The sequence below is a fragment of the Spodoptera frugiperda genome, chromosome 20 (genome assembly GCF_023101765.2).
Source record: "Spodoptera frugiperda isolate SF20-4 chromosome 20, AGI-APGP_CSIRO_Sfru_2.0, whole genome shotgun sequence".
Taxonomy (NCBI): domain Eukaryota; kingdom Metazoa; phylum Arthropoda; class Insecta; order Lepidoptera; family Noctuidae; genus Spodoptera; species Spodoptera frugiperda.
Genome location: NC_064231.1, coordinates 12,651,449 through 12,668,982, shown reverse-complemented (window position 1 = coordinate 12,668,982; position 17,534 = coordinate 12,651,449). Strand labels below are relative to the sequence as shown.

The 17,534-nt window shown below is 37.0% G+C and overlaps 3 protein-coding genes across 3 annotated transcripts; all 3 read left to right on the top strand.

Moving 5' to 3' along the window:
• The first annotated feature begins 384 nt into the window (after window positions 1-384).
• On the top strand, window positions 385-7,410 carry LOC118282400 (elongation of very long chain fatty acids protein 7-like). The gene is made up of 5 exons (XM_050701457.1): window positions 385-513; window positions 2,506-2,696; window positions 5,708-5,782; window positions 6,162-6,458; window positions 6,945-7,410. Exons 1-5 carry the CDS (start codon window positions 438-440, stop codon window positions 7,305-7,307), a joined length of 1,002 nt encoding a protein of 333 aa, XP_050557414.1. The 5' UTR covers window positions 385-437; the 3' UTR covers window positions 7,308-7,410.
• Window positions 7,411-8,183: 773 nt separating this feature from the next.
• Window positions 8,184-11,143, top strand: LOC126911966 (uncharacterized). The gene has a single exon (XM_050701560.1). It carries the CDS (start codon window positions 9,260-9,262, stop codon window positions 11,141-11,143), a length of 1,884 nt encoding a protein of 627 aa, XP_050557517.1. The 5' UTR covers window positions 8,184-9,259.
• A 421-nt stretch (window positions 11,144-11,564) lies between these two features.
• On the top strand, window positions 11,565-14,354 carry LOC126911965 (uncharacterized). The gene has a single exon (XM_050701559.1). It carries the CDS (start codon window positions 11,565-11,567, stop codon window positions 14,352-14,354), a length of 2,790 nt encoding a protein of 929 aa, XP_050557516.1.
• The last annotated feature ends 3,180 nt before the right edge of the window (window positions 14,355-17,534 follow it).

Sequence of the window (17,534 nt, the reverse complement as noted above, 5' to 3'; positions counted from 1 at the left end):
ATAAGAAATCATGAATCGGTCTATTGTAACGTTTCTGTTTGCTACGTCCTACATTAAACTATTGAGCCAATTTTGATAGTTATTAACAAAAATACTATTGAGTTCCTTAATTCTTAAATAGTTAGGAACTACGTCAATAGAACAGGGTACAAATAATAATATGGGAGAAATTCTAAATAAACTAAAATTATCATTAATAAATATTCGTTACTTTAGACTCGCATAACTTATCTGGGCTTGACTATTCCTTGCATTTATTTTTGTTAAAATCCGTAAAAACGAAAGTATAGAAATAATACCAAAACGCTACCGCTTATACTGGCACCCGACCCAAAAGAAAACTCGAAATTAAAAGACCAGACAACTCTTCTGTCATATCTCGATTTAAAGCCAATCGAGTAAGACGTGTTTCTCTCGTGTGGAATATCTGGACAAAAATGGAAATCAATAATGGAACCTCTGATATTGGATATAATGGAACCGAAATTCGACCCGAACCGATTTATGGAAACAGTAAGTAATTTTAGTCCTAAGTCTATTATCAGTTTGGGTTTTCTAATTCTCGTAAAAGTGAATCCTTAGTTTTAATTCTTCTAAGTTCTAATGTTATGTATTTTACTAACCTATTTTTTATAAATAACAAGCGGATCCTTCGAATTTTCTTTTGCTTATAACAATTTTCTGCGCATCTTTGTTATTTTTTTTTAGTTGTTCTCGAGCTATGGGCTTAACAATAACAACACGTTTATCGTTAAAATTCATTTTTATACTACCTATAGATAAAATGCACTTATAAAACTATAAATATATACAATTTAAAGGAGGAAGATTAGGAAGCTATTTTAAAGGTGGGCAAATCATCCATACACTACGCTACTGTTGCACGTAAACTATGTGTTGTCAAAAAAATCTAAAGAATAAATATTATGAATGTTGTAAAAACTCCTTTACGAAACAGTAGGTACTTTCGGCTGTGCATTGTTTGTTATTAAGTCACCAGTAACAGAATATAGTATGAATATTTAAACACAGTATTTTCACCTTAACTCCTATATACCCAGTGTACCTATATTATAATTAAAGAAGCGGTGGCCCGAAGGTTAAAGATGCCTACTCCTCATGCATGAGGTTGCAGCTTCAGAATCTACGAATAGCAAGTACCGCTGTGACTTTTTCCGAGTCAAATGTACTTCCTAAAATTATATAGACCCAACTGCAACTGCTTATAATTTTGAAATATAAGTTTGAAATCGCCAATCCGCATTGAGTAAGCGTGGTGATTAATGCTCAAACTTTCTCCGTGTGAGAAGAGACTTTGTTCAGTAGTGGCCACTTATAGGCTGTTGATGTGATGATGTGAAATTATACGCTGTATCCTATGTATACAGGACTTTGAACCGGATTAATATCAAACATCTTTTATGTCCACATTGTGATAATTATTGACTTTTTGATCACTTTATTATTAAACAAACGAAATGAACATACAGATCATCAAATCTTTGATTGTTCACGCCTAGTAAATAATTAACGAGCGTGATGATTGATACTCAATCAAACCTTCAACGTGTGAGAAGAGGCTTTTATAACTTAGAGGCAGTGGCAACTTATAATCTGTCTGTTTAGCCTGTTATATGTGATTATTAGCTTGAGTAATAATTGACGGATAATTTTACGTATTTTCCTTATAAAATCACACTAATTTTATAACGGTGAAAGTTTATTTGTTTGTCCGTCAATCACTCTGCTCTGTAACTACGGAATGGCTGCCGCACAATGTGAAGCGGGTTCGATTCTCTCAGCGTAATATTTAATGATTTAACTAATTTATACATTTTGCATTGTAATTATGTTGTATTAAATATTCCTATATTTTAGTCATTTGCAAATCCATTTCATATAATTATTATTCCACCTAATCAAATAATTGCATAATTTGAATGGTTGATAAAATATTAATTAGATATATCCAGACAATAACAATATCACGCACAGATGCATACATATTAACAATATAATTTAACTAGCTTTTGCCCGAGACTTCGTCCGTATGAAATTATGATTTCTGGCAGAATTTGGGTTTTTGAATTAGTCTTTTCTAAGTTACACTATACTAACGCTATCAGAATCAATGACAATCGACCGCACGGTTAGCGCGGTGGCTGGACAACCAGCTGCCACGCAACGTGTAGTGGGTTCGATTCCCGCACTGAGCAATTGTTTATGTAAATCACAAATAATTGTTCTGGGTCTGGGTGTCATGTGTATTGTGTATGGAATTGTATGTTTGTAAACGCACCCACGACACAGGAGACAATCCTAGTGTGGGGCAACGTTATTTAAAAAAAGAAAAAAAAATAAAATAAAAAGAAGTTTTTTTTTCCGGGTTGGGCGAAGAACTACTGGGCTATTTTCTTGAATGGCAACTGAGTCTCCAATACGGTGTTGTCGAATATACTACTAGTGTCATATAAAAAGAAGTTCTAAACAATATTTATTTTCCAGCGGACTTCGTGGACACGTGGTTTCTAATGGGCTCACCAATCTCAGTGGCGATAATCCTCACTTCATACCTATTGTTCGTGTTGAAGATAGGTCCAGCTTTCATGATGAAGCGGGCGCCGTATCAACTGTCAAACGTGCTACTGTTGTATAACGCTGTCCAAGTCGGTGTGTCCTGTTTTCTTTTTCATAAGGTGAGTTGATTATGATTTACTGGTACTGGTATTGTTGGTTAGAAGATTATAAGCAGGACTATTGAACAAAAATATTTCTTTTTGCAAGAGATCTTTTTTTTCCTTAAATATATCCAAAGAATCTAAACATACAGAGCCTAGAAAAGTTACAGTTTACGGTATAAGGGCATTTAACGTGTCCCTAATTATTTTAAATGGAACACAGACAACATAATAATTATAATATCAAACTATTTGGGTGCCGTTTAGATGCAGCACACATTTTTCACCAGTTAAGTATGGCTCCCAAGTATTCGACGATTTATGTCATATTAGCTTCTGCCAGCGGCTTCGCCCGAATTCCTGTGAGATATAAACTAGCCTATGTATTATTCCAGATAATAATATATCTCTTTTCCGACCATCCCGATCCCTTCTGCCGTTTTGACGTGATTAAGTAGCAACATACGCACAAAGACACACCCTCAAACACTTTGGTATCTCCTAAGAAAAAAAAACCTATGTAAAGCTAAATATGTCATTACCTACATACATCTCACGTTTCCTCAAGAAGTAGGTAAATAATTGCTGAACACACTGACAGTGTGTGCATGTATGTATTGTCCGGTTAAACAGACACTATAAGGCCTGCCTGATGTCATTGTCTTAAAAAAAATGCTAGTTTTCTTATCACTTCCAAGTATAAACCTGAGTCTATCTGCTCTATTGACTTTTAATTTTGTTTTCTAAAGTAACCCCACATGACATAAACCACATGTGTAATTTGAAATTCTCTTGAAAATGGTTGAAATTATTATAAGCTAGACCCGCTTCAGCGTGTTAGACCAAGTTAAGTTCAAATAAAGGAACTAGATAGCCAGCGCCAATTGTTAATAATTCTTCTGATCAATTTCGATCACGATGGTTATTCTGTCTTACTAGACTAGCCCACTACGCAGGAGATAATATTATAGTTCACAAGTGTGTGTGAGTGCACAACACCGGTGCACTCTCTTTTCCCTCTCTCTCTGAACCCAATGAGACGACAGACCGACACGACCGAAGGAAGTCAGACGCAGGACCAAACGACTTTACATGCTTTCCGAAGAATATTTATTTATTTATTTTATACTTTATTGCACACATACATAAAACACGGTTACATTGTAATAGTAATTGGAGTACAATGGTCTTATCACACGGCGATATCTTCCAGACAACCTTAGGATAGAATTTTTAAAATGATCTAGGTATGGGTAGTGGAATACTTCTATACATTAATGACAAACACTTATTTTGACATTCACAATGGTTTTATCTTTCCTGTACCCTATACCCTTGGGTTACCTGTGCAAATATGTGCACAATTCATATTACATTTCAATAGGCGACAATAAGATTTTCACACTTATTGCTATTCGTAACTAATAAAGCAAATGAAAACTGCAGTTAAATAAATATACCTGTATGTATGCATAGGTATATTTAATTAGTCATGCAAATATGTACTCTAATGCTTGCTAAATAAACTGTGTATTCAATAAACAACAAATAAGATGTTGTTTGCTTAAAGTTTCTTAGATCATAATGATACACCTGTAATGCTAAGGAGGGATAGACAGGGGTGTGTTGAAAGCTGCTTGTGTTTAAATGTTTTAATTTCTATTTTGCAATATAGTTAACTTGACTTCATCTTGGTGCATTTGACTGCCATCAGAGAACTATTTATGGCAAATCTTAATCAAAGCCTTCGCTAATTCCGATCACCGGTGACCTATTAATATGGCAGCTAACGTGTTTAATTGATGAGTCTTTTATCAAATACTGGACATTCAATGTCATTATACAGCCTGATTTTTTTATCACCAGCCAATTTTTTTCTGAGAGTTAGGTATCATTCAAACATTCCATTTTTAAATAAAGAAAAACTTTTACAAAAAGAATCCACTTCACTGAAGAAAATCGTTTAAAAAGTAACTAAAATGGTCAAAATAACTTTTATTTTGGAGATCGGTCTTAAATAAGAAACAAACAATAATTGAGAAACACCGACTTTCGAAATCAAGATCAATTTAATCCTTTTATCTTTTTGTTTATAAATACTCAAATAATAACTGATTATTACTCAATATTTACTCTGTATTTATCACGTTTGAGCATTTTTCCGAAAAATCACCTGTTACTACAATAACAACAATTTATAATAAAGACTATTAATTTTTGACTGAATGCAATAATTATAGCTTTTTCCCAAAGTAGTACGTTGACATTAAACGGACGCTTTCTGCCGAAACAGGTCTGTTCACCATGACCATGAACAGGCTTGCATGATTAAATGCACAATTAAGTGCCATTCATGTAAAAGTTACTTTCGTAAACGTACGTTTTTTAAATACTGTAGTGCCATTGGGGTATCACAGTCAAATTTTATTGATGAAAACTACATAATACAGGTTATAAACAGAATGCTCCCGAAACCGGTACATTTTATTTTTTGTTTTTATTATTTTAATAGTTTTCATGTTAGTAATGCAACATCAGTCTTAAGCAGTTGATTACAAGTATTATTACATAAAATAAACATTGAATTTCTTTTCTTTCATAATAATATTTGTTTTTTTTTTTCATTACCTATTTGCGGCTTTTAGGAGCGTTCCGTTTACACTCTGTATGTCACTATTGGACAATAATATCGAAATTAGTTTATTTTCTCGGATCCAAAGTTGGTTTTATATTAAAGTTCAACCCTCTAATTAATACCAGCACTACACAATTAATTTAATTAGCTTTTTGACGCGAAACAGGACAAGCAGACAAACAGACTGATATCCACATGGGAAATAAACTAAAAAAAGTATAGTGTGGACTAAGGGTGAAAGCGACTAAAGGGTTAATAAGGTCGATGACCTCATTTCAACGCGATAAAACACTTGGGTCAAATTGTAAGTGACCCCTAGTCGTGGCAAGTATTATAGTGGGTTCGTGATTGATACTATCAAAGTAATAATTAAAGGAAAATTGTGTTTTTCCAGTGTTTCGCCATGCTTGTTGAAAACGGGGTGGTGCCAAAGACCTGCCTCATGGAAACGGACTACAGTAGGAGAAGTGTAAGTTTATGTGCTTTGTTCTTTAGTTTTCCATAAATTACATTTCGGGATTCGCATGGGAATGTTCATCAGATTACTTTATGCTGATGCTAGTATTTAATGGAAGTAATGGTAAATTTTCTCCACCATCAATTTATCTGTAACTAACTAGTACAAACAGTTTTTACTACATATTAGAGAAACGTACAAAATACCTCTTTCCTTTCAAAAGGACCAAAGTATTGCGAGATTTATAAACCGACAAAAAATCCCTATCTTACCTTACATCCTTATACGGAGATATGTGAATCTTCCACAAGACCATCTAAATATATTTTACAAGCAAAGCTAAACCAAAATAAATTGCTCCAACATAAATTCCCCTTTATTTTGATTCCAGATAACAACAGCAATGTACTGCTACCTATTAGCCAAGGTATCAGAACTGCTGGACACCATATTCTTCATACTCCGCAAGAAGAACAACCAGGTGACCTTCCTCCACGTCTACCACCATGCTGTAATGGTATTCGTGACGTGGACAGCATTGAAGTATGAGCCGACTTTTGCCCTGGTCTTCATGGGGATGTTGAACTCCTTTGTCCATATTGTGATGTACACTTACTATGGATTATCAGCGTACCCGAATCTGGTGAAATATTTGTGGTGGAAGAAATATATTACTAAATTGCAGTTGGTAAGTTGTTTTATATTACATAGCGTCTATTGCTATTGGTTGATTCTCAAAGAAGTAATCACACGTGAACTGACAGTATTTTCACGTTAAATGTTATTTTCAATCTTTTACTGGGTAAAATTTTAGACTTCTTGCAATTATAGTTTTCTTTTTTTTTGTTTTATCTATCCTAGGATATTGTGAGTGTCGGTAAATGGTACAGGCATTTGACTATTTGAGTTCATTTTAAATTTTGGTTTACTCCCGTACATTAATAAAGAAAAGTCTACTAGTTTTGAGTCACAGAGGGATTCTTCATCATCACTCTACAGTACCCGTCCGCGCATGGTGCTTACGATGAAGAGTCCTTCTGTGACTCGAAACGTGAGTAAACCGTAATTTTTAGTATGTTTCACGATAGTTTATTTGGCGACAAAAGCATCAGTATCAGGGTTTTTCAAACAATTTTCTTCTCCGTGATCAATTTCAAAACATTTCTATTCACAGTTGCAGTTCGTCCTGGTACTACTACAGTTTGGAACAGCATTCGCAACATCAAGCTGCCCTCCGTCAAAAATCATGTTCGCATCAATGATATTCAATGGTTTACTCTTCATATATCTTTTTGGAAGCTTCTATATCAACACATATAACAGAAGAAACAAGAAAGTAAACAATGCTAAAGAAAGTAATAGAACCAATGGTTTGAAAGAAGAATTCAATGGTATACAAAAAGAAAATGGTCAAGATAGAATGAAGATTTGCAAAGATGAGAAGGTTACTGATGGCAACGGCTACACAAGTGCTGCAATCAAACTGAACGATAAATATCGTTTTACATTTAATTTGCAAACGAAGAAATTATTGTAGAATTTGTATTTTTGTCTTAATTATTTATTGTAAGTGATTTCGTAGTATTAGATGATTGTGATTTTTAATTGTAGGGAATAAAAATAAATGTCTTTATTTATGGTGTGAGTTATTTTATTTTTATTTATCTATCGAATAATAATTTTGTTTGCCGATATTGCTGGCTATTCAGTTCTTTGAAGTTCCACTGAAAATGTTGAAAATCAAAAATAACAATAATCGCAGTAATCACATTAATATTATAAATGTGAAAGTTTGTTTGTTTGAACATTTATCTCTGAATTATGATGAAACTACTGAACGGATTTTGATGAAATTTGGTATACAGACAGTGTATGAGCTGACTTGGGTGTAATTCGAAATTAATTGGGGAATTCGTAAAATATTAATTTGAATATCAGGTCAGGTACAACCGACCTTAAATTATAAATTGAAATATACTTAATGATACTAATTACTGGACTCAAATTAGTTCAATAACTAATTAATATCTATTGTTAAAATATGATAATATATTTATTTTAACAAAACAATAAATACGTCCTTCCAAAAGTAGTCTTCTATATCTAGTTATTATTCCTTCAACTTTTTACTGTCACTAGAAAACTAATGAAAGCAAATCCTCCAATAACGTCACTCTCCAATGATCACTGTAGCCTTTAACGTGTGAATAATTATAGTTTATTCTATAACATATTTGTAGTTATATTTTTAATGCCAACATATTCTTTTTAACTTTTACTAACATATAAACGATAAATGAAATTGCTTCGTCTATTGAAAAGTTATATAGCCATCATGTTTATTTCCAGTAGATTCATAAATTCACAAAACCACCCGTAGATAGGTACATACGTATCTACTAGATACGTTGTTGACGCACACACTCAACTACGTGCGCCGTGCGGGAGGGCGCCACCGGCGACGACGCGCGCACCAATGGCCGCCCGCCCCGCGCTTCCCGCGCTGCTAGAGTCCGCTGTGAGCCGCGTCAACGACCCCGCGCTCGCGCTTACAATCTTAATCTTATATACTTTTCACTCGTATTCTTATATCGTTCCATATTGTAACAGTTTCTTATTTTACATCATTATAACATATTATACAGTCCACCGTTATTATTTACTCCACCTACTGAGCCATCGTCGCAACATATGGTCCTTCTCCCATCAACATTTGAACCGACGCGACGCGACGACGCGTCTTGAGAACAAAGAAAAATTCAAATTTGACCAACGATTATGCAAGTCATCCAGCAGTGAACATTTTTTCTGCGGTCTTCATACATCGTGTCGGCATCGAATTTTCATCGTGTATACTTCAACATCATCGTTCGCATTTGGTGCATCGTGATTATTGGCACGGCGTCACTTACGCCATCTTAGCCGTCTTCAAACCAACGAACGAAGAATTTGGTACGACATCAACTCAGCGGTTGCAAATACACGTCTTCGGATTGTCGTCGTGCATCGAGAAACGTGAAGAATCTCCTCGTCACAATCAACATTTGTGGTTTGCGGCAACATAACCGTGAGATCGTTCCAATTATTCCATACATTTTCCATAATCATCATCATCGTAGTTATCATATTTCCTTAGTTACATCCATTCATTTCATTCGTTTCATCGCATTAGTATTTTGCAAGTCATTCAAATCATTTTCTTCGGCCTCCATTGAATTTAGACTGTTACACACTGCATGTCGCTTAGGCGCCTTGAAAAATTTTCATAGCAAAGCATGCCCTTGCTTTTAGCTCAATCATACTTTTCGTAACAAATTGCCTTTAATTATTTGCTAGGCGTTTTGCAATTGTATACGCCTTGTAAATTTTTTATAGCAAATCGCAACTTTGCATGTCGTGGCTTAAAAATTTCAACAGGCCTTTATATTTCTTTTGTTTTGCATTCACCCGTGTTTAGCTTACAGCTTATTAAACTAATTTAAATCAAGCATGACTGATATCAAAAGCCTTATTAAGAAGCGAGCTTCGATTAAAGCTAAGCTTACGCTATTTTCCACTTATTTAAACGTAGTCAAGTCTTGCGAAAAGTTAAGTGAGATTCAGCTCATTGAAATTGAGCAGCGACTGAATGCATTCGAGAGCTTATATGAAAAATATGACACGTTACAGATTCACCTGGAAGAAGCAGTGGACGAACCCAGCGAGCAATATGCGGAACGCGAGACATTCGAGAACCTGTACTACGCGTTGGTTGCTTCTGCACGCCAGCTAGTCGGCAGCGCTCGCAAGCATCTTACGGGAGACTCCGCGTCCGAGGTGGTATCTGGTTCTTCTCATACACACAATCATTCATCTGTGCGATTACCCAAAATTGATTTACCGAAATTCTCCGGCAGCTATCATGACTGGTTAGAATTTAGGGACACCTTTATTTCCATCATACACAAGAATGAAGGTATCGATAAAATTAATAAACTGCACTATCTTCGTGCTTCGTTGAAGGGTAGTGCCTCTCTTATTATAGACAATTTAGACTTCAGGTCAGATAATTATGACGCTGCTTGGAAGTTGCTCTGCTCGAGATACGACAACAAAAGACTGCTTGTAAATAATCATGTTCAAGCACTTTTTAATATAAATAGCATCAACAAGGAGTCCAGTAAGGCATTGCGTCATTTAGTTGATACAATCAATAAAAATTTAAGAGCCTTGTCCACTCTTGATCAGCCAGTTCAGCATTGGGACACTCTTATTATTTATATCATGACCAGTAGGCTTGATCAAGTGACGAATCGTGAGTGGGAAGAGCACAGGAATTCGTTAAATGATCCTCCAACTTTAGACATCTTCATAAATTTCATTAGTAACAGAGCTGACTTATTGGAGACACTTGAAGAGTCTAGACCTTTAAAATCTAGAGCTGAAGGTGCAGGTGAGGGTAATCATAGGTCGAAAGCGTTTGCATTAACATTCGAGTCCTCTCACTCAAAGGTCGTATTTTGTCCCATGTGTAAGGAGAAACACTTCATTTTTCAATGTGACAAATTTAGAATTCTGCCTGTTCAGGATAGGATTAAGAAAGCTCACGCTTCTAACGTTTGTTTAAACTGTCTTCGACCAGGGCATCATGCACGAAATTGCAAATTAGGTCATTGTAAATACTGTCCTGAAAAACACAATACTTTGCTTCACACAGACAAAGAATCTCCTCGTACACAAAACATTGTTCTTTCTGCCAATCACCTTAATACATCAAAGGTTGTATTACTGTCCACAGCGGTCGTGAAGGTGTCAGACGCTGCAGGCAATCTTCACGATGCCAGGGTGTTGCTGGACAACGGAAGCACGGCGAACTTCATATCTGAAGACTTCTGCCGCAAGCTACGTATCCACATTTATCCCGTTAAATCTAATGTGAGAGGCATAAATGACCAGGCATCAGCTTGCTCACATGGCTGTACAATTCGATTAAAGTCAGACCATAGTAATTTTGAAGTAGGACTAGATTGCTACGTGTCATCCTCCATTCCTAACACATATGTTCATACGGATAACATCAGTTTACCTAGCAACATAGTTCTTGCCGACCCTGACTTTTATACTCCGTCTTCCATCGACATCCTTGTCGGAGCGGAAATATTTTGGGGTATCATAGGCATGAATCGCATTACACTAGGTAAAAACATGCCCACATTAGTTGAGTCGAAATTAGGTTGGCTCGTAACAGGCGTGTTACAGCAACCTAATCATTCATCCCCTAACATTTCTTCCTTTGTAACGCTTTTGGGAACTAGATTCAGTAAATCCACAGCACAAACAGACATGCGAGGAGCGATCCTGCGAAGACATTTTCGTAGAGACCACATATCGTGATTCGGATGGACGGTTTGTTGTTACAATTCCTCTTAAAGAATCACCCGACGTGTTAGGTGACTCGTATTCAATGGCCAAGCGTCGCTTTCTTTCACTTGAACGTCGTTTGGCCAAAGATACTCACTTAAAGCAACTTTATGTCAGCTTCATGACTGAATATATAGAGTTAGGCCATATGTCTGAGTATAGTCACCTTAACACTACGTCTTCTTACTCTAATTACTTACCTCATCATGGAGTATTGAACGAGTCAAAGTCTACAACCAAACTTAGGGTTGTCTTTGACGCTTCGGCTCGTACTACCACAGGTAAGTCGTTCAACGACATACAAATGGTGGGTTCGCCTCTCCAAGACGATTTATTGTCCATATTGCTTAGGTTTCGTCAACATATGATAGTCGTTAGCGCAGACATAGAGAAAATGTATAGAGTTACTCTTGTGAACGACATTCATAAACCTCTGCAAAAGATCCTTTGGAGAGCAGAACCAACTCATCCCCTAAAAACGTATACGCTAAACACAGTGACGTATGGCACTGCTTCAGCACCATTCTTAGCAACCAGGTGTCTCATGCAGCTTGCTCGAGAGTGTGATGATCCATCAACGCGCTCTACAATTGAGCATGACTTCTATGTCGATGACTTTTTGTCAGGGAGTTCGTCTGTGGTAGAGACGATAGACAAATGTCAAAAGGTCCTTGCTGTTCTTCAAACTGGTAGGTACAATCTACGCAAATGGCAATCCAATTCATGTGATGTACTGAAGGCTATTTGTGGAGATCAGGTTACCTCTGATTTCGTCATCCTTAGCGAAAATGAATTGTCAAAGACACTAGGGCTAAACTGGAGGTGCTCAACAGACACATTTTCCTTTGCCATCAATGTCACTCCCAGTAACAACACTACGAAACGTCAAATCTTATCGACAATTTCCCAAATATTTGACCCTATTGGCTTGGTTGTTCCTTGCATAGTAGAGGCTAAAATATTAATGCAGCAGTTGTGGCTTACGGGTTGCTCTTGGGATGAACCCGTTTCTGAAGAGATTCAGCATACCTGGAGTGAATTCACACACACTTTACCTCTTCTGAATAATTTCAACATACCTCGGTGGGTTCTTTGTGAGTCATTTAATTGTACTTCGTTGCAGTTACATGTTTTCACTGACGCCTCTGAAAGAGCTTACGGTGCTTGTGTGTATGTTCGAAGTGTATCGGAGAACGGAAAGGTTCACGTTCATCTTCTAACGGCCAAAAGCAAAGTCGCTCCAGTCAAGTCCACAACCATTCCCCGCCTCGAACTCTGTGCAGCATTATTGGGCTCACGTCTTTATAATAAGGTCCGTCAGTCATTGACTTTGGAATTTGAGGAGGTATACTTCTGGTGTGACTCTACTATAGTGTTGGGCTGGTTATCTACGTCCCCAACGCAGCTTAAGACGTTTGTTCGCCATAGAGTTTCTGAGATACAGGAAACTACTGCGGGAAGGTCTTGGCTCTATGTTCCCTCTCTTTTAAACCCCGCAGACCTCGCTTCGCGTGGACTCAGGGCCGACAAACTACTGTCGTCTTCGTTGTGGTGGTCAGGACCTCCATATCTTCTTGAAGGTACATCTTCTTGGCCACAATTTCCAAATTCAAATCATCATGACGTCAATCTTCCTGAAACAGTTTCTTGTCATCATGTTGACGTCGTCAATAAAACAGATAATCTTATAAGTTCGTTATTTCCTAAATATGCATCTAATCTTAACAAATTACAACGTATGATTGCATACGTGTTACGATTCTGTAATAAGTGTAAGAAACAGGAATCTGCCTGCGGTTCACTCTCTTCTTCAGAATTAAACAATTCTTTACATCTTCTTTGTAGATTATCTCAACAGGATTCGTTTTCTGAAGAATATAATTTGCTGTCAGCAGGCAAACAATTACCTGCTAAAAATAAACTTCTCTCCTTGTCTCCATTCTTTGACACTAAATCTAACTTAATTCGTGTGGGGGGCAGGTTGAGTAATTCCTTTTACGATTACGATGTTAAGCATCCAATTCTCTTATCTAGTTCTCATATTATTTGCAAGTTGTTATTCAATACGTTTCACTTGCGTCTCTTGCATCCAGGACCACAGCTCTTACTTGCTACGATTCGTCACCACTTCTACCCTATTGGGGGCAGGAACTTGGCGAAGAAGGTCACACATCAATGCGTGAGATGTTGTAGGATCAAGGCAAGCACTATCCAACCTATGATGGGAAATCTTCCAGAGCAACGCTTGCATCTGGAATTTCCTTTCTTAGACTCCGGTGTCGATTATGCTGGACCTGTCATGATAGCTGATCGTAAAGGACGAGGGTGTAAACTCATTAAAGCTTTTATTTGTGTTTTTGTGTGTCTGGCTACCAGAGCCGTCCACCTCGAACTTGTATCGGACCTCACGAAGGAGGCTTTCCTAGCTGCCATGAACCGCTTTATTGCTCGAAGGGGGAAGCCACGTAACATCTTTTCCGACAACGGTACAACGTTTGTCGGGGCTTTCAATGAGTTGGCTAACTTGCTATCACAGGACCTGAACTTAAGCGTCATTGATCCGGGCATTAACTTCTCCTTTATCCCTGCGTACACTCCTCACTTCGGCGGATTATGGGAGTCCGCAGTTAAATCTACGAAGCACCACCTCAGAAGAGTTCTAGGTTTAACAAACCTTACTTTTGAAGAGATGGCAACATGTCTAATTCAAGTGGAGGCTATCTTGAACTCCAGGCCTTTAACTCCGCTTTCCAACGATCCTTCCGACCTTACACCTTTAACTCCAGCACATTTCCTTATTGGACGATCACTTGTTATGTTGCCTCATCCACAGATCGAGAGTACGAACATCACCAATCTGCAACGGTTTCGACGAGTTGAATACTTGAAACAACATTTTTGGCATCGTTTCTCTCAGGAATACATTCTGTGGCTGCAGGAGAAGACGAAATGGCACCGATCGTCAGGAGAGCTGAAAGAAGGGACACTCGTTGTCATTAAGGATAAAAGCTTACCGCCTTTACTCTGGCTTTTAGGGCGCATCACACGGGTGCTTCCTGGCAGAGATGGCGTAGCCAGAGTCGCCGACATCCACACGCGAAGGGGTGTCATTCGGCGAGCCTTTAACACCATCTGCCCTCTACCTGTCTCTGTTGAAGACTCTTCAACGGGGGGAGGATGTTGACGCACACACTCAACTACGTGCGGCGTGCGGGAGGGCGCCACCGGCGACGACGCGCGCGGCAAATGGCCGCCCGCCCCGCGCTTCCCGCGCTTCGATAGTCCGCTGTGAGCCGCGTCAACGACCCCGCGCTCGCGCTTACAATCTTAATCTTATATACTTTTCACTCGTATTCTTATATCGTTCCATATTGTAACAGTTTCTTATTTTACATCATTATAACATATTATACAGTCCACCGTTATTATTTCTTCCACCTACTGAGCTATCGTCGCAACATACGTATTTAGGGACATACTTACGTCAAAGAATGTATAATATATTTTGAATGTATAATTTTAAGTACAATACCCTATTCAAACAATAACTAATATAATTAAATAAGTCATTGTTCATTGTTACCCAGATTTTTAGTCAAATCTGGCTTAATATAGACGTTTGACTAGCATCAGATTATTGTGGAGCGAAATGACATATATCGTGAGCAAAACTGTATTTATAATTTCGAATTATAAGTTTGAAATTGCCAACCTGAACTGAGCAAACGTTGTGATTAATGCTGAAATCTTCTCCGTGTAAGCCCTCTTGCTTTGGTCAGTAGTGGCCACTTATAGGCTGATGGTGATGATGACTATGAAGCGAAATGAAATATGCAATAATATGAAGAAGCTCAAAACTAATCGTGATCCTCCATTGAACGCTCATCTGCCAGAAATCGACGCCTACTGCTCCATCTAGGGGATATGTAGGTAAGGTATTATTTTTCATTTTATAATATAGCACCGTCAAAGCATTTATTTCAATTTCTCCTTAATTGGGAGTGAATCCATCAGTCTGTCATTGCAGTCAATAAAACTGGGTGCTCAAACATTATTGCTGTACATGAACCTGTCTTATGGACAATAAATCTTATGGACTTTATGACCCCCAAAGTATATAAGTTTACTAATAGTATAATTTATTATCAAGCTAAATATAACCTTACGTTTAAAGAGATGGCCCTTTTACCAATTTTTATGTGGAACAATAGCCTCCAGTTCCCTGAAATGTTGATGACCTCCCAAACATAAATAAACAGACCAACATAATTTACTTTGTTTTACTCAAAATTAATTTAAATTAAATCTGTTACATCAAATTGTAATAATTACGTGTCGATTGGTCATACAATCGATACAACAAATTAGGTTACTCATGTGAATACAGGAACTGAATTTAAAATATGTATTTGAGTGTATCCAAACCTAAATATAACCTACTTAAAGGTTTTGAAGATTTTTTTATTAATATCAAAACTGAAATTTAAAAATAAAAAATGCAGTTTGTTTACATTTTTTCCCGTTTAGAGAATAGCAATTGAATCGAAAACTAAATTAATACATAGTAGGTACCTATAATAATATAGGTTTATAGTGCCGAGAACTACGAAGACCACATTGTCATACTTGGTGTGTGTGGAGTGCAGACGGTCTCTCCATATTTATTAAGTAATAAATGTAAAACAGTAAAATAGATATCAGTGTCAATAGATTTTTTTTTGTTTTTTGAGGGGGAAAATCATCCAATGACTTCTCTCGCCTTGGGCGAGGCGAGAGGGAGTGTCAAACTCTTACTGACTACAAACCACCCCGTTCCTACTCCTGCTTTTTGAACCAGAGCCCCGGTAAACCTGCTAGGTAGTCCGCAGCTCCAGAGTGTCAATAGATAAAGTTGTTTTAATCAATAATAACAGCATAACACCCAATACTTACGACGTCTTTCCATCCTGAAATACGACTTATAATACCTACCTATACAAAACACAACCACCTTGCTTGCCTTCCGAGAAACAGAGAAGACGAGTCGGTAATCGATCCATAGCCAAAATCGATGTAGGTAAAGGTTTCGAGCCAAAGTTTCGATACCTTCGGAATAATTACCCATTCATACAGCAAGCAAAAAGGGGAAATTTCATATTAAACCAGCTCCTACTCGTACGTCGTAAAAGTTTCACTTCCGTACTATAAATCAATATTTAAGCAATACTTAATTTATCTTCAACAATCCCTAGGATGAGAACTTAAAAATAATGTTTCATACAATTTTGCATTTTTTATGGAATAGGGGGCAAACGAGCAGACATATCAAATAATGGTAAGTGATCAGCGCTGCCTATTTGAGTTATTATGGCATTATTGGTGTTTAAATTCAATATGACATCCACCAACGAATTTTACTGGTTTTTTTTTTTCATAAAATCTCACTTAAGTCTTCTTTTGTAACAAATCGGGCTTATCACTATGTAATAAAGTTTAGAAAACAATGTTCTTACCTCGATATTAGCTCGCGTCAGTCCACTGTTGAACTATCATATGGGCCTTTCCTACTAATGCCGACACACTGCAGATGAATTGGATACTTAACTGATTGAAACACAATCCATATTTGCACCTCGCGATACAAATAGTTAACACCGAAATATGAATCACTAGTAACCACTACGTACGTCATTTTAAATAAACCATCATAATACAAACAAAACGTTCAATGAGCTATCTAATGGTTTGTGCAAACAGCAGCTTAACTATTATATACCTTATCAATTAGATAATACGGTGAATTATATTGTTGACAAAATCAGTCAACGTTTGCTTTGTGCGGAATTTGGGGAAACTCTTCTTCCATTGAGGAAAAATAGACTATTGGTAGTATTGGGTCATCACTGGTTATATGGGGCTAATAAGGTACCTGGTGACAAGAAGGAGGTTTACATTAACCTTTTCAGGGGTTAAAACTTATATCGTAGTTATGTTCAGTACATTCATATTCAAAAATATATGTTTTCCTTTTTAAGTATGTTATACTTTTGACTATCCATATTATTCAATAGGTCCTATTGTTCAGCCCAGGTTCTGGAAAAAGATTTAGTGCGAGACGTTTAAAACAAATTATGGAACCGAAAAGTTTAATTCTAAATTTCACACGGCCACACAGAAAACCGACGTGAAAAATAACGCTAGCGTTGTGTATAAAAATATCTATAGGCAGTAATTCCTTTGATAAATACTTAAAAAAAACCCCAAGTAACATTACAAAATAAATGAATTCGTAACATCGTAGAATCCAAGTGCGTCACCCTTTACTCTTGTTTGTAATCTTTGTAAATTTTCTCAGAAACTACTGTATCAGTTTTGATGTAACTTT

Coding starts and splice junctions, on each gene's coding strand:
- LOC126911966 (XM_050701560.1), top strand. CDS start 9,260: ATGACTGATATCAAAAGCCTTATTAAGAAGCGAGCTTCGATTAAAGCT.
- LOC118282400 (XM_050701457.1), top strand. CDS start 438: ATGGAAATCAATAATGGAACCTCTGATATTGGATATAATGGAACCGAA. Junction 514..2,505: donor CGAACCGATTTATGGAAACA/GTAAGTAATTTT, acceptor TTTATTTTCCAG/CGGACTTCGTGGACACGTGG. Junction 6,459..6,944: donor ATATTACTAAATTGCAGTTG/GTAAGTTGTTTT, acceptor TTCTATTCACAG/TTGCAGTTCGTCCTGGTACT.
- LOC126911965 (XM_050701559.1), top strand. CDS start 11,565: ATGTATAGAGTTACTCTTGTGAACGACATTCATAAACCTCTGCAAAAG.